This window comes from Topomyia yanbarensis, chromosome 3 (assembly GCF_030247195.1).
Source record: "Topomyia yanbarensis strain Yona2022 chromosome 3, ASM3024719v1, whole genome shotgun sequence".
NCBI classification, from domain to species: domain Eukaryota; kingdom Metazoa; phylum Arthropoda; class Insecta; order Diptera; family Culicidae; genus Topomyia; species Topomyia yanbarensis.
Window position 1 is genome coordinate 367,757,061 of NC_080672.1, and position 22,471 is coordinate 367,779,531.

At 37.3% G+C, this 22,471-nt stretch overlaps 1 protein-coding gene across 6 annotated transcripts in view; it reads right to left on the minus strand.

Moving 5' to 3' along the window:
* LOC131690283 (four and a half LIM domains protein 2) overlaps nucleotides 1–22,471 on the minus strand; it is a 605,833-nt gene that overhangs the window by 28,273 nt on the left and 555,089 nt on the right. The window contains exon 1 of one of the 6 annotated variants that reach the window (XM_058975941.1): nucleotides 1,599–2,376. The exons of the other annotated variants lie outside the window; for them this stretch is intronic. Within the exon in view, the coding sequence (XP_058831924.1) occupies nucleotides 1,599–1,818 (220 nt within the window). The 5' untranslated portion in view covers nucleotides 1,819–2,376. Of the gene's footprint in view, nucleotides 1–1,598; nucleotides 2,377–22,471 lie in introns of those variants that run through there. 6 annotated transcript variants of the gene reach the window in all.

Genomic DNA, 22,471 nt, shown 5'->3' on the forward strand with positions numbered 1-22,471 from the left:
CAAATGTCTTCCGGTTTCCATGTCACGTTTGCTCCACAGACTGTAAAAAAAATACCATTTATATGCGCAGCGTTCTGTTTGATCAATACGCTCGAAAAAAGTAAACACAGGAAGGTTAATATCATCGTTAAAAGGAGGTGGACAAGTTGAAGGCGTACTGCACAGTAGTATCAGCACAGGACAATCACGTTCATTTTATTATCTCCACCCGACCCAGACCCCGATAGCTCTTTGGATCGATCAAGCTTAGTTCTCAATCATTTCGCCTGCGTATACCATTGAAAACACAATCATCCCTTTAAAAAGAACTTTTGTGCGCGGGGAAAAAATGGACGCAGAGCTTCAATTAATAACAATAATAATAAATGCCCATTTGGTGAGTGATGCCTTTAATGGGATGTGGCGCGTCGATCGACATTACCGCGTTACATACGACCTTTCGACTTTTCGAGCCATCTTCTGCAAATGGTCATCCCGCAATGCTGGACGACGACCATCCAAACGACCTGTTGAATGATCGGATGGTCGTAAATATTTCCGCTTCGAGGCGAGCACCCACGCGGCATCAATTTTGGGCGTAATGAGTAAGGGAGACTGAGAGAGAGGGGAAAAAACGCGAGTTCGGCAGCTTGTGCGCCCAGCGTCGGCGGAGATACTGGAACCCCCGTATGGTCACCTCCACCTGTCCGTCAGTGTTTGAACAGGTAAAGACTTGCAGCAAATTGTTAAATCATTTGATCCCGAAAGCAAACGAAAAAAAAATAAAATCACAATGGGAGCCATTGCTTATGGCATGTGAAGATCAAACGAAGCGTTTCGCGCCGTTAAAATTCGCGCAAAGGCGTTTGAATTTGCATAAATTTTCCAAACAATTCAATTCCAACGAAACGCCCTGTTTTCTGTGACGTTCGCGTAAATTTGGATGGTTTTGCTACTTATCCTAATGATTGATTTTGGAGTGTTTGTTTTTGTGGTTGTCTGTCTCTTTTTTTTTCGACTTCGGCATGACTCAAATCTTGCTTCCTCGTTGCGTGCGAATTGAAGCCGGGCGGTGGCGGTGATGCATTCAAACGGCACGGATGATGGATGGGTTGGCTGAGTGAGGTGACAGCTGGAATTTTTTGGAACGTTTGTGAGCTCTTGACCGTCCAAACAAATTATTGAGAACCAGAGGACACAGTCCACAGATCTTATTTTGAGGCATTGGCGTTAGAGGAGAGGCGTAAATATGTATTAAATGTTTGGGAAGAGGTTTTGATGGAGCGAAAAATATTCGACGTAATTAAGATTCACGAACTATAGTCATAATAGCTTTAATGGGGAAGCAACATAAAACTCTTCGCTTTTTCGAGAGAAATTTTGATTACTAAACAATTTTGCCGAAAAATAATTAAGAAAAAAACATTAAAAACTTGTGAACAAAATGGCAGCTATTTTTTTAGTATTAAAACCGCACAATTTTTATCTTCTGAGGCTTATTAGAACTATCATTTGCAATAGTCTAATCCGAAACAATTCAATTCATTCTCAATAACAGTTGAATGTCCATTCTATCTAAATAGAAGGAACCCTAAGGATAAATAATCGCCCCCCCATACCTGGTGTCGTATCCCGGCAATCGTCCATCAAGCAATCCATCCCTCGGTGACATCGGAAGGAGGCATTCTCCTTGGCCGCCGTCGCTCCCGGAAGAAACATGCTCAGAACGGCAATGTCTTCATTGTTGTCTTTGGCACGTTTAATCCGCTCCCCGCCAACAATTTTCGTCTTCAGCCGTAGCCGACTGTCGAAATCGGACGCTAGAACGTCTGTTGCCATGTTTCCACCCTGTGGCTGTGTAACCGTCAAATATCACACTTTCTAACCGCCAATCAGCCCCTGTGGGCGATAGCACCGGTTTTGCAGCTATTGCATAAAATGACACTGCGAAAAAAACAAAATTGCACAACCGTATGGGGCAGACACTTTTTTTAATTCACTTTCTCCGCAATATTAGAAATGACCGTTCGCCTTTCAAGATGACCTCTCAATGGACTATGAAAGCGTGAACGTTATTCAAATCACTATTTCTTAACCAGCAACAGCAACCCCTTCCCGTTGCAAGCTACTTTCACACTCGTCCGGAAAAGATTTAATACTTCCGGGGGCTTCAACTGATCTGGAGGAGTCACTCGCAGATGTAATCCGACACCGGATTGGTTTGTGTTTGCGTCGTTGCGTGGTTTGGGACCAGATCCAAACGACCGGCTGCTGACCAATTGGGATTCAATTTCTTCGAGTACACGAATGGCACAACAGTACATTCACGGGTTCGCTACCAGAGTGGAGAGCAGATCGCGAAACGATGTAATCCAATCAAAAGTTCATTCATAACTGAAGCCGGCGAGTAGCGCTAGTGTTATTCTTATTGTGTCTCGCGTGTATACGAGCTACGGTACGTGCGAAGTTGTTCTCGCTGAAACTCCTCGAGCGTCTTTTTAGCGAAAGGGAGTGAGGTGTCGTGTTGAAAAGTGCCTAAGCCTACAATAGGAACTTTACCTACCGATCGTTGATCGACCGGCTAGGGTTTGAGTGCAGCAGCACTTTTCCTTGTGCTTTCGGAATCGAGTTCCAGCCCTAGGCTGAAAGTTGTTGCGTGCTCAAGGAAGACCAAGTCAGTTGAGTCATGTGAAGAATGCCCACGGTTTAAATTACAGCTAGTTTGCGTACCGTGGAATTTGAACCCGGAATAGTTTTTCTGATGATAATTTATGATCCTTTGCCTCTAGGAACTGTTGATGTTGGACATGCTCATAATTACAGCAATAAGGGTTGGCTGGTTTGAGCTCATGCAAGTCATTTATTGTTTGAGCACACTTTCTATAGCATTAGAGATGATTTTGTTGATTTAAAATTGTTCTATCTAATCATATTTAAAGCTTCGATATTAACTCTAAGAATGTTTAAAATTGTCAAATTCACTCGAAACTTGGAAGTCGTGTCGGGTACGAATGATGAGCTGCACGGAAAATAATTAGTTCCAAATTTTATGCCAAAAATATCACGATTTCGTGAAGTTTACGAATATTGTGTTCATGCTTCGGAAATCATAAATAATAAACGTCGCGTTCATCATTTTACATTTTTATAATTACATAATTATAATTACTTCTGCTGTATTTCGAACTTGTATAATTACTATAAAGCGAATTTATGATTTAATAAAGATTTTTGTTTTGTGAAGTACACAATATGGTTCTATGGTTTTAGTTCATTATTTGGTGACACATCAATTTTCATTAACATAATCAACAGAGTCGAGAATTTAATGATGTTGAAGTAGCGATACACTCAATGCGTTCGCATGACTGAGACGCGGATCTTTTATGTTTTTTCAATGTGTAAAAAATAAAAAGATAATAATTTTGTGTTCCTTGAGTCCTGTTGATGTAGTTTGCTGCACCATGCCAAGATCCTTTTTCTTGTCCATAGCGTCAGCGGTACTGATTTCTTGCTGTTCGTGGTCGGTTGTTTATGTTTGTTTCTTGTTCTCACGGGTCGATATTGTGTATCCCGCTTCTTCGGCGTTTGCTTCTTTGCTGGTGGTGCTGGTCGTTGGATTGAAGATACTAGGCGCAATCAATTTTGAATGGGCGTTAGACTGGCTCGTGGTAGTATGAAAAATGCACCAATTAGCGAAGACAGCATTTTTTGAGTTTATTTTGTAGTCCCAAATGATTGCCAATTTTGGGAGCGATTGGTTGCCAAGAACTGTAACTTGGGGACCATTCATAGATTACGTAACGCTTTTAAGGGGGAGGGAGTACGACAAGTTGTGACATGTTGTGACATAGGGGGAGGGGGAGTAAGCTAGAACGTTACGTAACATGTTTTCACCGAAGAAAAACAATTTTTTTCAAGGAATTTGTTACGTAGTAGAGAAGGGGGTGGAGAAATTTGTGACAATTTGTTACATGGGGAAGGGGGAGTCATTTTTTGTCAATTTTGGTGTTACGTAATTTATGGTCCCTTGCTAGGAGTTTTTGTAAAAATGGAATTAAGATTTTAACCCACTCATGCCCATGTTATTTGTGGACAACAATGTTTTTAAACAGCTATAACTTTTGATTGAGTTAAGGTTTGCTCACAAAAACAAGTAAGGCTAATAAATGTGACTATTGCCTTTCAAATGAGTATTAACAGTTACAAGGATGAGTTCTAGAACTAATGTTATTGAAATTCATCTGATCGGATTCCGATGGTGCAGTGCTGCCAGGGACAGTTTATACTGATGAAGGAAAATGATTTTTTCAGATATCTTCGTTATGTTATAATATTATTGAAAACTGATAAAACTTATCAATTTAGACTGTCTTTGGCTACGCTTTCCACGCAAGTAGACTATTGTAAATATTCTAGGACAATTGAATTGAGCATTGGAAGGTAAAAATTGAACAACTTCTAGCACTGTGAGGGGCGCACCTATCTTTGTAAAAAAAAGGCTTTTCGTGTTTCTTGACACCGCCGTTTTCAAAGAAAAATAGTTTTGAATCCCTACCTGCACTAGAAAAAAGTTGGGCACGAAAGGGTTAAGATATCAGGTAAAAATAAATCACAGAAATTTATTGTTTCTGTCAACACTGCAAATGTACCACTAATACTCTCGTTTCAGTCCTGAAGATCTCCGAATATGTTCATCACAGAGACTTGGAATCTTCGACTAAATTTTTCAGAATGATTTTCTGAATCACATAAACATAGTTGGGAATTTGAAATACCAATTTATTTCCCTAGCAGTGAGATCGCACCAGACTGATATTATTCATTACACGTGTTATTTGCTCAATCAATTGCAGAGGTTTGTTGACACGCGTCTCATAAATAAAACGTTATTGGTTCGAGTTAAAGTTAAAGTTCGAGAAATTCTTAGTATCAGCACTGTTTTTATTCTGCTATGGACCAAAATTCGTTTGGAACAATTCAGCGATGTGAACATATTAAACGGGGTAAAACAACCTTGCAACTAATTGTTAAGAAGGACTCTAAAAAACTAACAGACTAATAATTCTCATACAAACTAACTGCTCCTACTAATTCTGAAAGGCATTTCTGATCGAGATTCAATTTAAAATTTAAATAACTACTTATTTACGTGTCTTGTATCACCAGTTAATGGCAGTTGATTTAGCGGATGTAAAAATACAAGTGATAAATGATGTCAGAATGGACCAAACTCACTGTTAGGTGAATTGAGTCTGTTTTGTAACTTTCGTTTATGTGATTCAGAAAATCATCCTGAAATCCAATTTTCTTATTTCTCTTCCTTAGGATGCTTTCGGAATGTCTGCTTCGTGATGGCTGAGTATTTCTCTAAAGGCCTTAATTCCGGTACGTTTGGGGTTTAATATTTGGCACGAAATTGACCTACCACTCCAGAACACCCTCATCTTCGATCATATGTACGTTCATGTCGTCGTCGCTAGAGCAGTTTTGTTTTTCACTGGTGGATGTCTAAGGAGTTATATACAAGTTTGGGTGTGCGAAATTTTATCCTGACTGGAGCACATTTCAAATTACAGTCGTTCGCAGCGTGCGGGTTCCACGGCGGTAGTAGGTATCACCAAACTTTAAACGCGATTATCTCGGAATGAAAACTTTTGAAAAGTACCGTTGCACAGTGGCTCAAAACAGCGTTTTGAGGTACTTAATTCATTGGAGTCAAAACTGTCCATATTAGCGATTTCACATATTCTACAATGTTTGTGTGCGTAAAAAGCGCCATCTTTAGCAATGTTATTTTTTTAAAACAATGATCATAGTAGGCTACCGAAAATTTAACTATTGATTCAAAAGAGATAGCTTTTTTGTTTCTGATTTTTCGCGTTAACAATGTTCGAAGAAATGTTTTATCATTACAAAACACACAACTTTTTTGGAGAGACCAAATAGCTGCGAATGAGGTGTAAAGACTTATAGCTGATATTGATTTTATTATGGCCTGTTTTCGAACCCGTGTAACTTCACTATCGGCATTGTATTATTCTATCAATTATTCTGATAGGACTGGGTTTCACCTGCAAAACGAAGGTAAAATTGTTTGTCCATAAGCACCCGTTCAGAAGTTATACACTGTTTAAAGCTATATGTCGGGGCCTTTGTCATTTGTAACGGATTCCACTTTATCGACATTTGAATGAATGTTGAATGTAATCTGTTCTACAGTGAAGATCCGATTTTATCAGCTTCCGATTTGATCTATCTACGATTTTATTAGCTTTTTGACCCGATTTGTACAGCCTCATATGAAAATATGTTTTATGAGCTCTAGCAGACGAATCAAGCCAAATTTAAGTAAACTATTTTTGGGGCATACTTTTCTTGTCTTAAAGATGCCAAATTTGCAAAAAAATTAAAAAAATCTATTCCGACAATACGTTAGTGTCGGTTTCTGATGAGGCGAAGCCGAAACGCAACATAGTATGAAATAAGGATTTGTGCCCTCCTGTACAAAGACTGGTTTATACCAACAAATTTTCACCCTAGTGAGAAATTTTGGTTTTTACCAAATTTTCCTCCTTAGGGTGAAATATAGCATAGTGCTTTCGCATAGGCCTGCTAAGCCAAGACAAGTTTCGGCTTCACTTGTGTCTCATCGGCATAAACAGAACTTCTGCTCGAACGGGACATCACGTTTGATCAGTCGTTTGATTGAAACACATAGTGTGTTTTAGTTTTAAGGGATTTGCGTCAAGCCGGCGCTAATCTATTCCGACAATACGTTAGTGTCGGTTTCTGATGAGGCGAAGCCGAAACGCAACATAGTATTAAAAAAATCGTTTTTTAGTTTTGCGCTGGGATACCTCCTTAAGGGAAATGTATACCAAATAGTCAAAAAGGTTTATGGGGCTACAACTAGAAGAATATTCTAACAGTTTCAGTTAATTAAAAAGAAAGAAAAAAAATGTGGCCCGGTTTTGTCAATATCCCCGTGTTGTCAGTCTAAAATTAACAAAGGGGCTGATAAAAACAGGTTTTCGCTGTATTGCGCGGTGGCAAATCGTGTAGGCGAATTACAGTCATATCGCTTTCCATATACTCGGGAATCTTGGTTTTAACGTTGGCATATTCGACATCGTCTCGGTTAAACTATTGAATATTATTAGTACAACATTATGAATATGATGTAGTTGTATGTGTGACTCTTCCGTAACCTCAAGCTCGCTTGACTAACCATTATCAACTGCTCCATCTCGCGCACTGTAGATCTAAGACGGATATGCCTTAAGACAAATGGGGTTGTGTTTTTCTTTAATGAGCGCACTTTATTTTGTTTATTCATTTCACTTGTAAGAAGGTGACTCCAAATCGTGTCGTATGTGAGGGACCATTAATAAATTACGTAATGCGTTTAGGGGAAGGGTACGAGAAGTTGTGACATGTTGTGACATATGAGGGAGGGGCTAGATCTTTACGTAACATGTTTTTACTAACGAAAACAATTTTTTTCGAAGAATTTGTTACGTAATAGGGGAGGGGGGATAGAGAAATATGTGACAATTTGTTACATGGGGGGAGTCAATTTTGGGCAATTTTCGCGTTACGTAATTTATGAATGATCCCAAAACGAAACAAAACAGTCAAAACCCGATCCCAGAAGCTGTACAGCGGTTGCGTGGAAATGAGCTACACAATCTACGGCAAGGAAGAGATCAAGCGGCTTCCTTGGTAGGAGTTTTTGCGACATCGGAAGAAAAGGGTGGCAGGCATTTTCTAGCATTTGAAACTGTAAGTTCGTTTAGAAGTACCTGGTGCGCCAGACTATCTGTACCTGTGGCTTGAAATTACAACATATTGATTGCAACCGGAACCATCAACCAGAAAATTTACGTGAATGAATATCAGGATTAGAGATACCAGCTATATTTTTCAAATGTCTGTTGATTTTGAGTCAGAATTTTGCCAGATATCAGCAAAATTTCCGACAAAAAATGGCCTTGAAAAAAGTAAAAAATGTAGTCACAACATTTCACAAGTCTTCAAAAAGAAGACATGTTTTTACATGCGGTATGCCTGATCAGTATAGTTAGCTAAAATGTCTGTCAGTCTGATCCGGAAGAAAACTGAAAAACTTTAAGAAGCGGGAAGCAGTTTAAGATTAACTGGTTTTCTGCGGCGAACAATGTTGAGAAGGTACAGAATCTGATGGCAGGAGTCAAACGAATGGCCCAGAAATTCGGGTTGGATCATTCTGAAGCTTAGCTTTAAATTTTTGTGAAAATTATCACGCAGCTTCAATACGTTACTACGATAATTTTGAGATGGTTTGTCGCAATGTTGTGTTAAGGGAGTTCATAAGTTCAAAAAAAATCATAACTTGAAAAAATATCATATTTAGCTAAGACAAATAATAGATTATTTTTCGCGAAAGAATGCTAAAAAAAAAAAATTCGATGGAATTAAAATTTTGGTTGTAAATGTGACGTGACCCTTACATGTTATGTAATTTTGTACATAGTCCTAATATTTTTATGAACTATTTCACGAAGCTCAGAATATTATTCATGGGTCAATTCCTGCCCCGTGAACTTGTTCCGGATTCATAGCATTTTAATCACGATTTACCATTCGTTCTCATGAAATAGTTCAAAAATTATTTTGGTTTTGTAGTGTTTGTAGTTAGATAACGTTAAACCAGCACCTAATTGGCACCAGTTAGACACTAAAATTTAAGAAGACGCACGTCTTGTGTAAACGCTTAAAAACACGGAGCGGGTACCGAGTGATGTCTCGGTAGTAAGCGCAGAAGTTCGTGTTTCCTGATGAGGAATACTGAACCAAAACCGTCTTGGCATCGTACCAACCGTATGGGTTGCATCTCACTCGTAACATCGTAATTAAACAATTATTAAACTAAAAAATTAGGCAATTACGTTTTGTTGATGTTTTGACATTCGTGGATGAAATTATATTGATTTTTGACAAATGGGGAAATCAAGTCATATGCTGCCAACCAAGTATTTAATAAAACTGTTTGTTTTGCTTGTTTTAACTCGAACTTTAAAATTTAACAATTGAATTTAATCTGTCCCGTAATGAATGTGTAGTTTAAGAGGTGCATTTTACAAGTCTTTCGATCGTGCTGAATTCCAGATTTTTCGACGAAATATTTTACTATAATATATAGTATATTGAGGTAAAATTGTTTGAGGAAACTGAAAATGAGATAATTTAGAAATAAAAATGGGTTGGAAAGGTGAAATACATTCGGAAAATATTTCGCGAATTTCAAGATACCCCAAAAAGTTATTACGACAAGCTTATACCTCTAAGCTCGTTCTAAAATTCATCCATACAAACCTATGCTGAATTAACCCATTATGTCCTAGCGTATGAAATTTCATACGCAGAACTATCCATCGTTTAACGCGTATTTACTGCAGAATTTTGGCATCTAACTGCTTTATTATTGCACTAATGGGATCATTGCACCTCATATTTCATTGTGAAACAAGACAACTGCCATTTTTTTATAATTTTGTTTACATTTTTGAACCTTGTATAGTTGGGGCAAATGGCGGCTGAAAAGTAAGGGATCATCCATAAATGACGTAGCATTATATGGGGGAGGGGGGAGTTTTGTATTTTGTGACGATGTGTGACGACAGGGGGGTAGGGGCTCATGTCATGCTACGTAGCTTTTTTAAAGGGGAATAGAATATAATTTTAAGAAGAAATTGCGGGGACAAGGGGGGGCAGAGTTCCCGTCAAGCTACGTAATTACCTGGGGGGGTATTTACAGGTTTGTGACGAAATGCTACGAGGGGGGAGGGGGGTGTTAAAAATCGCTCAAAAAATGCTACGTCATTTATGGATCATCCCTAAGCAATACATTTAATTGAATTTTATTGTTGGAATTCGTGCTAATAATTCCATTATGTGAAAAAACGTTCCTACAGATGTAAAAAAAGTGTTGTCTATCTGAAAATCCGAAGAAATATGTCAAACAACTTAAAATTTGTTGTTTTTATTTAAGCGTACGAAATTTTTTGCACGAGATATTTTCATTCTCAAAACCATTTTAAGCGGTGATTTTATTTTTCCCATAATCTTTGATATATTTTTTGGTGGAATTGAAGATATCACTGCATTTGGCTCACTTTTTGAAACCCCTGGGTTATAAAGGGTTAAGGTATTGCAAAGTTGATGTTTTTAAAATTGTCATTTCTCAAGGTAAAATGTTAATGTATCGTATAGTGTTCAAGCTTTCAAGCATAAGCACAAGCATAAGAGATCGCCCGTTGTTGCTACTCTGTTATTAACCAGAACCAATTGAAATTATAAATTACAAAAACCTAGATTTATTCCTACATGCTGATCAATACCGACGCCGGTCACGTCCTGCATTCTTTTCTTTTGGAGAAGGGGAAATTTTTTGGTAAGTGTGCCAATCGCATCATCATGTTATAATTGTTCGGGGCAGCCGGTTGCCAAGAATTTGAGAGATTTATCATTTGTTATATTAATACGGTTTAGGAAATGAGCAACTTGACCTCCGGGTAGCCGCCTAAGAGGAGCGCATATATTTTGAAAAGTCGATATCGTTCAATTTTCCATCTCACAACTAGTTTCTCGTGGCTTCTGTTGTGCCTATGCTCCCGGAAATCGTTTGAGTAGGATACCGAATCTCATGTAACAGGTATTTGTGTGCGATTTACTTTTTTCTGGTGTCACGTAGTATTCTTATAGATAGTTGAAATGGCACACGTGGAATGATGTCGTAGTAAGAGGGATTTTTACAAATATTGAACCGCAAAAACAATATCAAAACAAGAATGGAAAACTGCGTTATTTCTTTTTATCACTGACCAAAGCCCTTTCAGAAATACAGAATTAGATTTCATTAAGTTTAACTAGAGATAGAGATTTTAAAATTTCGGCCTATTTTCCGGAAAAATTTTCAATGTCCGTTTTACCTCGCTTCTAGTCCAAGTAGAAATCTAATATTTCACTAAAGTCCATCCCGCATATGGACAAAAAAACACTGAAATTTTCATCAACATTGGAGAATATCAATACGACCAGCTACAGAAGTTTGAAAAACTGTTGATTAAGTACACGGAAAAAAATGTTCCTAAAATCGTGAATAAAGTGCCATGAATTCTAGAACAACCACGCTTTTTCGTTACGAAAACACCATGAAAAAAAATCATGGCTTTTGTTGCAATACTTGTAAGCGTTGGTATTGTTGATAGCGATTGAAACGGTATATTGTCTAACGAAAGGAGTAGAGACGATAAGTGAAGTCCAACGATAGCAAAACAAAGGGAAACTGAATTATTTAAAACCAACACCTAAAACTGAAACTTAGAAGAAGTGAAGTGAAAGTATAAATTTGATCCGGTTCAGCCGAAACCAAAAAGAGCGTAACAAATAAGTAGTATTTACACTGGAAATTTGTAAGCTATGAGTAATTTTAAATGCTATTTTTTCTAATAAATTGTTTACAGTTTAAGCTGATAAATACCAAAAAGGGTGTTTTAATTCTGATCAGAGAAATCCAGCGTACTACACTGATTTAGTCACGCCAACAGCTTTAATAATTATTATAACGCTCGCGTAACACTTTTATTAGTGGAAATATTTTTTTTGTTTTGTGAGCTTAGGTCATGTTTTCCGTGAAATATTTCACGAAATCATGCAATATACAAGTATTCTTACCATTCGTACTCGTGAAATGGTTCGCAAAATCATAAAATATTTTTCATATACTCGAGAACTGGTTCATGATTCCTAGTACACTAGTCACGACTGACCGAATGGACGAAAAAAACATTTCACAAAATCATGAAATATTATTCATGGGTTCGTGAGCTAGTTCATCATTCCTAGTACTTGACCTAAGATCTATCTTGCGTGCTTGTGATATTTCGAAGAAATTCCTAATCATTTTCAATTTTATGCAACATGGTCGTGAAATTTTCACGGGAACTATTTCACGAGATCTAGAGTATTATTGGTAGAATCATTTTTGTTTCATGCACTATTCCATGAAATGTCATATATGTCCAGTTGCTAGCAGCCAGTTAGAGACACGAGCAGTAGATATAAGACAACTATTAGGACCTAGAACATCGTTATTCATTTGATAAGGTTCAGTGCGATGTCTCGATAGCAAAAGAAAAATGCTCTGAGCACCAAAAATGCATTATAGTGTCACAAATCGTGCTTGTGATATATACTCCCAGCACAAAAACCGATAAAAACTAAAAAATAACACATCGCGATAAGGCGAAGAAAAATTACTAAAGTAAGCTTTAGAATAAAATATCATGCAAATAAATTACGAAAATCGTGATTATGATCCTAACATCAAGAACATAAATCATACTATTCGTGATAAAAAAAGATGGGTGGGTAATGTCGGAGACATAACCGCAGTGAAGTAGAATACACTTTAGGATGTTAATGCGAATGCTACAATTTTGACTATATTCTGATAGGTTATATTAAAACCAGCCATTTCGTTATTTCTAATGGAAATACCGAAATATCGGCACACGTACATCGAAACCTAAAATATTCTAACATATTTATTCTCATATGGTAACTCTGCAAAGACCATATAATGAGAGTGAATCAAATCATTTGGCAACAGTAGAGAGTCGTATATACTTGTACTGTTATTTCTCTATTTCCATTAGAAATACCGAAATAACTTATTTTAATAACGCCTTTCAGAAATTAGTAAAAATTGCAGCATTCGTATTAACAATTTAAAACGTATGCTACTTCATTTCGGTTTGTCGTTGACATTACCTACCCATCTTTCTAATCTAAAACAGAACCTAATAATTGCATAACCTAAGACGATTTAAAGCTACACTTTTGTGAAATCTCAACAGAAAACAAAATTACGTGTTAGTCCAACGAGCTTTCTGTTCCGTTGTTGTTGTGAATCATTAAAATTTTGAACATTTTTCAAAGCGTTATGATTGCGATTACAGGGGGAAATGTTGGTTGAATTATATTTATTAAATTCTCCCAATTAATGTTCTATAGCTAAGCTATGATCATATTTCCTTAGGAGGCGCGTTTTACCCCATGTTTTCATAAATAATAATATGCTCGAACCTTAACCAAGCAGGTATCTTAGAGTGAAGTTTTCACAATAATGGAGCTTTTCATTTGTGTAGCCGCGATATTCGCAAACAAAATAAGTAAAAAGCACATTGTGTCATTTAGCCGCACACAAAATAAGCCGGGCTTAATGTGGATACAATTAATCTGTTTTCCGGACCGTTATTTAACTGAGTTTAAAACATGATGATACGTAAAACTTTTTCTCAGTTTGCTCCGACGACCAAGTATTTTAAATTTCCCCTGGTAGTGCAAAAATGCTCTATAAACTCGTAAATAAACTTTCCGAAGTAACTCGTATCAAATCATGAACAGAAAATCATATTATCAGTATCCAATAAGCCAACACCATCTCCTTTACACAACGAAACAACCAGTACGCATTACGGCTTGCCGGAGGAAACAAACACACAGATAAATTCACCACGGTGCACACTGGAATGCGCGTCGGGGTGAATTTATCTGTACAAGCACCTGACGCCACATATAATTTAACCCTTAAAGGCGCAAAGCAAAATTGTCTAACAATTTTAATACGTTACTATGATAATTTTGAGATGGTTTTCGCAATGTTGTTTTAAAACAACATTGCGCATTTAAGGGTTAAAGAACAAGAGAGCGCGGTTTTCGCACCAAAGCACCCCATCGCCAATCTATTTATTCAGCTCTGAAAAAAATAAGTGTTGTGTGCAAGACACGACCACGATGACAATAAAAATGCAGCCAGTTTTATGAGCAAGCAATATTATCCGTGGCCAAATTAAAAACCGTTAATGCCATCGACTGTTTCAGAACTACACACAGGCATGCTATTCTTCACTAGAGATAATTGTTGAATTTTTAAATTAAAATCGATAACCTATAGTGTGATAAATTCAAGCTCTAAAAAAGTTTTATTCAAATCCGTGAAATGGGAACATAAATTAATGATGCTCACAAACAAAACCGTACATCTATCTTTAAATACCTGCTATCAAATCAAATGTTTGCAAGCACGATAGAAAAATAACTGGTCATAAATCAAATGATTCGTAAACGAAGAAAGTATAACATATGTATCTTTATATATTCGGTGGTTTAATTAACATTAACTCTGAAATGTTTTATATTTGGGGTCCTAAAAAGAACGATTTTAAGGGAATCATTCAAATTAACTGTTTTGTATGTGGGGTCCTGAAAAGGACCATTGGTGGAATCCTGAAAAGGACTATTTGTGGGATACACAAACACGCGTGCTATGGAATGAAAATAACATGCAGAATGAAACAATTAGTCAGCTTCAAAAAAAGGCCATCTCTTCCAGCCGCACGTTACTTACATCAGATAAATATTTCGAAATGAAAAGAAACTACCTTTCTCTTCAGCATCTAATATGAAATACTGATAACATGAAACGTGACATCGGCTTTTATCACTTTCGCACTGATGATGGAAGGACTGCCTTCATGCAGAATAACTAAAAAATATTTGCGGATTCTTTTTGGTACGGCTTTCGCTAGCTGGCAGTGTTGCCACATCCTCCAATTTTCTGAAACATTGCAGAATTTTGGATTATGTTTCCGAAAGACTATTCTTAATAAATCACAGGATCAACCTGGAAATGTATTTCAAGTAGCTGCACATTTTTGTATTGTTTCGGAAGGATAAATTTAAACAAATAACAGATTGTTGCAAATTTCAGATTGTCAATATACGCGCAAGCAACAAATAACGAATTTAAACTGCGCAATTGGATTATCGCTATCAATGATTGGAAAAATTCCAATTTGTTCTTTATTGTTTGTTATTATTATAGCCCTTAAAAGGGCTTTTAATTTAACAATAATAACATGCAGTCAGCTTCAACTGAGGTTTGCCAACTCTTCCAGCCGCGCGCTAGTTACACGGATCACCCCCAGCGGTAGCAGTGATCAAATATAGCACTCATCGCAGCGCATTGTCAACATGCATGATTGCTACTGCTGTTCTTTACGGCCCGATGTTTGAGGGGAGAATGAAGTCGCTCGAGGAATGATATTCTTTAAATAGTCGATGATGACGTCATTCATAGAAGAGTAGTGTGCTGGGTGCTCAAATCTATCGTACGAGACGCTATAGGCACGATGTTACTTGTCTGACAAAAGAGCAACAACTGATTCAAACAGGCACGCGGCACATTTATTTATAACTTTCGTGTTCGTTTGAATTACCAACCTGCTCCCTATGGACGGCTCTGCCGGGGATAGATTGACTGATGTATGGGAGTTTTCACGTTTTCGAGATCTGTTCATTTTTGCTTGTCAATAGTGTGATATTGAAATACAAAAATTGTCACGTCATTTCGTGATTAGAATCATCAGCGCCTGGCGGCAATCATGGTATCTATTACCTACCATAGAAGAATGTGCTGATATGAAACGCAGCAGCTGCTACGCTTACAACGTCAGAACACAAACTAACGAATTTTTCTTGTGTGCTCTCTTTTTATACCCGTCACAGTTCTTTCGATGAAAAAGAGGCAGTCCCAGCAACGCTTGCTTTTTGAGCGAATTGTACCAACCAATCATGGATCAGATAATTACTACTTTCATAAAATCCATTATTTCCGCTATTTTTAGTAATTGTACATACTACCGAATTGGATACAAAATTGTTGTACATATTTCCAATCAGATAGCGTAATAATCTTATTTTTTCATTCAGTACAAAGGCAGATATTCACGTTTAAAAAATCGGGTAAAATTCTGGCAGAAAATTTTGAAACGGGGCCCCTATATTGAAACGTTAGAAGTATTCTACTTCAAAATCCAAAATTGCGACTAAGATCATGAAATCATGAAAACAAATCAATCTACTCGTTACTAAAATATCAAGATAACGTGAATAAAAATTTCGAAAATGGTGACTAAGATCATGAAATCATGCACATGACTTTACTCGTGACTAAAATATAAAGTATGAAAAATATCCTGAAATCATGAATATAAATCACATTACTTACACAAAAATCGTGACTAAAATAACACGAAATAGAAATTACGAATATTGTGTCTAAGATCATGCACATAAATCACGCTATTCTGAAAGAAAAATCCGATAGCAAACTCATGAATAAAATATCACGCTAACTTGATGAGAAATCACAAAAATCGCGCATCAGCTCCTGCAATCATGAACATCCTTTAACTGTCGCCTGTGTATTTTCAAACTGTGAACAAGGACCACACCAAAAACTAAACATGTTCGGGGAAGAACCACAGTATCCCTACTAAAGATTCGAATGTAACGCCATGTATATAATCGACACGAGCTAGTTTTTTGGAAACACAAATAGTTTCATGAATACGAGGTTTATTGATCAAAATTTCAGGAACTTGGTCACGGTTTGCGTAAATCCTTCAGTTCACGAAATCGTGATCATGTTTTCATGAATGTATGAACGGATTTTTTTCCGTGTACAATAACATGACCAGGAACTGTAAAACAAAAAATAAAGTTGATATGTCAAGTCTGTCATCGAAAAACTCACTATCGAAAAAATGCTAATAAAACACCATTTAGATGTAGATCAAACTATTCCTTTAGACCTTAAAATAACGTCGATAATTTTTTTCGTAGAAGTATTAGTTCATAAGCGGCAAACTTTTGTTTACTCAATTATGCACTAATAGAAAAACTTTACTCAAATTGAGTAATTCCAGCCAGATCGATCCAATTATATTCAAAATCGATCATGCCCGGACTAATGCTATGTTCACACTACAGAGTTAAAACACGTTATAATAATTAGCAACAAGAAAAATGTTATCAAGATAGCGTTAAAACACGTTTTAACTCGTAGTGCGAACGTAGTATAAGATGCGGGTGAAATGTTTTACGTTTCATTTGTATGGGAGAGTAAATATTTTCCAAAGACATTCAGTATTTACTCAAATTTACTTAAGCGACCATTTTTCACTATTCGTTTACGTTAGCGTGTACAATTGAAATTCGTCCTATAGGAAAAAGAGATGGAGGTACATGGTACGGAAATTAATCATCCCTTGTTTTCCGGCGCCACTGCCTGTCTGGGTTATTAGTATAAAACAAGCATAAAACGACAAATTTTAGTGCTGCAATCACCATTTCTGGGGCAATAGAATAACAAAGAGACAGCCGCGAAAATAACAAAACTACGCTTCCTTTCATGTCTTTCCAGAACGGCTAGTAGTCAAAGGTCAGGGAGCTCGTTGGTTGGCGGCAGCGGCGACGACGACGACGACGACGACGCCGACGTTTTAGTTGTGGTATTTCGAAACGGGGGCTTGAATTTCTTTCAACACGCCAAATTCTTTGATGCTCGCACTCGTCAATCAGTCTGCTGTGAGTCACGCGATGGAAACTTATGTTATTGAAATAGATTGTTCATGCCCCTGTTTTGTTTGTGTGAAGGGAACTTTAATGGATTCCCGAGCTGATCGCACGTTGTTTATAGCGCGCGTATGTGCCATTTGAAAAAAATAAGACAAATAAAATAACGATGCTAAATGGGAATCGATTGTATTGCTGCAATGTCAAATCGTCGAGTCCCACTGCTTCGTTCGTAACCTATTTTGGTTCGTGTTGTGCTAATTTGTGCGAAATATCACTAATCAGCGCCGTAGTGACCAAACTGTCCGCGGCACTGCGAAGGGGTTCCACGACTATCGACTGATTTATGCAAAACCTATTTCATATTCCAATAAAAGGGGTATTATTTATCGGTTCACTTATGCGGCTGCCGTGGAACCAATTCCGGGGGTGTATGCCATCTGAGAGCGCGAATGATAGATAAAAAATGCGTACGTAGGGGGATACCTCCTCGATATGGCCACGCCACGAGTTCCTGCCTGGTGGCGGCGGCTCGGGTTGACATTGCGACTGTGGCGGTCGTCGGGTCGCGTTCACCAGTTTAGAAATGCGAATAAATCGATTGATCTGACGGGCGGTTGACACTGGAAGTCGTCGTCTCGAGAATGGTTTTAATGATAATTGATAATAGGCTTATAAGGCGCCTCGCTTGTGAAGAGAAAAAAAAACGGATTCGCAGTGCTCATAGTCCATTGGTTTTTAATAACTACCATAAATATGTGTTTTTGCTAAACCGAGATTGGTAATAACTGGTTTCGTATTGGCAAGGAGCTAGAGTTGCGTATTTCATTAATGTTGAGGTGTCTGTGATGACAAATGAAAAAAATCATGAATTACGATCAAGTTTCTTGATTCTTTGGTTTCTCCTTCATTCCTAGATTTTTTGATTTCTTCGATCTAGCATTTCTTGATTCGTGGATTCCTCAATTCAAGGAATCGAGGTATTAAGGAATTACGTAGTTCATGAATAAAGAAAACAAGAAATAAACAAACATACTTGCAGGCGTTTGGCTCAAATGCCAAAAGACAAAAGTTCGGTTCGCTATACTCGTCAGCGACCCAGAGTTTTTGTGCTTGTCTAACCGAGACATCACTCGGTACCACATGTTGTGTGAACTGTTTGGATTTAACGTCTAACTGACACCAATTTGGTGTTAGTTTGGAAATGTTGTCTGACAGCAAGTTGATGTCAGTTACTGACGAGTGAAACACGAAACATTTAAATTTAACTTATTTAAGACATTAACGATAAAGAATAAAACAATGAAGATGTCAAGAAAGCGAGGAACCAATGAACCAAGAAAGTATTAGAAAGTTAAAAAAATCAGTCATGAAATTTAAGTATCAATAAATCAAATAAGCATTCGCAACAATGCTTAGCTATTTGAAAACCACCCAATGATAAATATTTTGAACCGTACGCTACTAGATAGCATTGACCAATATTGACCAACTCCAATCGAGTCGGAATTGACTAGCTTGGAAAGCGAATCGCTGTTTCTTTGTTTTACTCCGGCAAACAGCCATTAATTTGCCTAAATATGAAGAGACCTGACATACGACAGCATCTTCCATGCGTAAATATTATTTCATTTGGTGTTGAATATTTCACCCCCCGATCACAGATCGGATCAGATCTGGGCCAATATCGTCACCACCGTACCACCGTCGCCGTCAACAGCATTGTCGTGGAATCCTTTTGGGGATCGTGTGAAACTGGCCGGTGGGCGTTTCCATCAGCAGCGATTGCCAATAACCTACCAGTGCATATTCGAATGCAATTCGTTTTTCCTTCGCCCCGAGTGAAATCTGTCAGTTATTTCAAACCCAGCCCGTCGAACTTGAAACAATGCCATTTTCTGTTTATGAAGTCCCATTACGATAAGTTCTTGTCGATAAAAAATAAGCTTTATGGCGGAGGGCAATAAAGTTTATACTTTGGAGACAGACTGGTGCAATCGTGGGGGTAGAGGAATCGAATCAAGAAGGATCGAAGGTCAATGTATCGGAATGGGCAATGGAAGTGCGCAGTAATTAAATTGTTCAATTATTACATGTTGCTTGGCACATTTAGTTAATTTATTATATTGATATCTCGCTTGTATATTTTAGTTTTCGTGTGAGTCATTCGACTAACAATTTACACTTTTTTAGTTGAGTGTTTTATTATATACAGCTTCCATTGCCCTTATATGACGTTTTAGCACAATTGGCGAAACGTGAACTACGACATTCAAATCCAACCAAACTCAGCGCGAATGTTTTCTTTTGATAGATCAATTTTGTTCATTCATATGTTTCCTTAGAACGTATCGTAGACAATGGCCGAATTAATTCACAATATAGAACATTCATAAATCTATGCCCAAATTCGATCTTTCTACAACACTATCGTCATTCTTTTGCGGCACCAAGCTGGTCAAAGCTAGACGTATGACATGCCTGTGTGGGTGTCATGAACAACATCATATGAGCTAGTTATAAGCGTGGTAGACTTTCGGCTACCCGGAATCAGGTGCCCGTATTTAGCGGCGGAGCGACCCATTCTGTGCCATCATTTACCGTTTTTGGTCCGTGTAAGGTCAGTTTTGTATGCTCACTACTATACGTTCGAACGTTCCCGTAAATATTATTCTGAATAATGACTATTCTAGTTCCGGAGCACATTTCGAGTGGTTGATGATTGTTTTGGTTTTCCTGTGGTTAAATCGACCAAAGTGGTGGGATGTTTTTGCAGCGTGTAGACGTGATCGTCCGACCAACAGATGACCCCATCGCCACACACGGGATGATTCACGGAGGAACGATGAGTGTCTAGAGCAGTGGTTTCCAACCGGGGGTGAATTCACCCCCAGGAGTAGATTAGACGATTGAAGTGGGTGAATTATGCGGGACAAATTTTAACTTGTTATCCAACATTCCCGTCGGATATTTGTCTTTATATATTGTTTCTGAATTGAGATTACGAGATTATTACGAGTGCTGAGGAACAGATTCCTGATTTTGAAATCACGGTTTTCATCCAATTGAAAATCATTTTTTTCCTGACAGGGTAATGATGGTAAACGATTTTCAGCAAAGGGTACACCATGGGGATCAACATTCGGAAAGGGGTCCTTGGAATGAAAAAGGTTGAAAGCTACTGGTCTAGAGGCTACCCGACACGTGAGGGGCGCAGTTAGTAGGTTTTATTTTGCATAAGAAACAGAAAAATAACCTCTAATGCAATTTTAACGATTCAATAAACATTCAATTGGTTGCCACCGCGATAAATATTGACCGCAAGACAGGCAGGGCACGTGTGGAATATTTGAATAGTTCGACAGTGGTATCATACGTGTATGTTTTGCGTTGTTACGTGAGTGGAGTAATTATTGTTGTTACATCTGGATGTTTTTTTTTGGTTGAGTAAATTATTAGAATACCACAACACTAGTGTTCTAGTCATGGTAGTTCCCTTATATTAAAACACATTAAAACGGAAGTATAAAAACGCATTAAAAATTTATTTTAAAAATTTTGGAGGATTGCGGATGTACGGAAAACTATAAAATTATTTTACAGCATTCGGAGTTGGGCTTCATTTCTTTTATTAATAATTTACTTAGGGTAAAGAGTGTCTTTTTGTTAGCTGAAAATGGAAGTAGCAAAGCGCGGTAGTCAATATTTAATGACTGCCGTATAGTTTTCTTGAATTATTCAGATATAGATTAAGTTAGGCTTGCCGATAAATTCGTTGATTCGTTAAGTTAGGCTTGCGGAAACATTCGTCGCATATAATTTCCATTCTTTATTTCATGAGTTGCTGCTTAACGCAAACATTTTTCATTTTACTAACTTTCTAAAAAAAGTTAATTCCTGCAAGAAAAAAAGTAATTCAGTTAAAAGCGAAACTATGACACTACAATTCCATTGCGGAATTTGCGCCTTCTGTTTTAAAAGCCGTAACCCATTCTTATCGTATAAACGAATTGCGCGCTAAATCGTATTCAGAGTTGGCAGCACCCTCTCAGATTTTAATGAAACTTTCTGTACATGATAGCTTTGTCACAAAAAGCCACTTTGCATACTTTGTTTTTGATCTAGACTGTTTTTTGAAAAGGGTCAAACTTTTTTACCAATTTTTTTTTTCAAAAAGGCTATAGTCCAAATATGACAAATCCTACAAAAAAATGTTGTAGAAGTGATTTTCACAAAATTATTCAAATTTTTGAATAAAAATATTAAAAAAAATGTTCATCGACTTCTACACTGAAAAAAATCGATTTTAAAAATTTAAAGTGGATTTCCAAAAAAAACCCATCTTTGATTTGGATGAAATTTTGTTCCAAGATAGGTAATTATGTTCCCTACCTACCGTCAAAAATTCAAGTTGGGCACTTTCAAGGAAAACGAGTTATTTAACCCTCAAAAAGGCACGCGGGTCTCAGAGGCCCGGCACGTTACAATTTTTTAGTTACAAAAAAATGTGTATGCAGTATAAACTTGGGCATGGAAATTTTGATAAGTAGCTTTGAAATCTATAAGAAAATTAAAGAATTGTGAAATTTTCTTCTATGGAGTGATGCGCAGCTATGTTTGAATTTTTTACATGCACAAAAAGGCAAGCCGGGTCTGGTAGGCCCGGTGTGCATGCAAGATTTACAAGGAATACCACGGGTTTTTTACATTAATATTTATCTGACAAACATTTTGATGAGTTCATTGTCATGATAGCAAGTATTTTTTTCAAGTTTTGATTGATTTTATCCTTTTACCTTTTCTTATAAGAACAAATAGCATACGACAATGACGTGTGTCATATTTTTTGGGTAAATAATTTTATTTCACCCACTGTGGTCTATTTGCCAATTATTTGAATACAACATAACCTAATTTTGTCGCTATTGTCTATTTTTGTTGTCTATTCTTTGTGTTATAGTTGTCGTAATTATTCAAATTGTAGGATCTAGAAGCAACAAAAAATTGAAATGGCTATAAGACGATC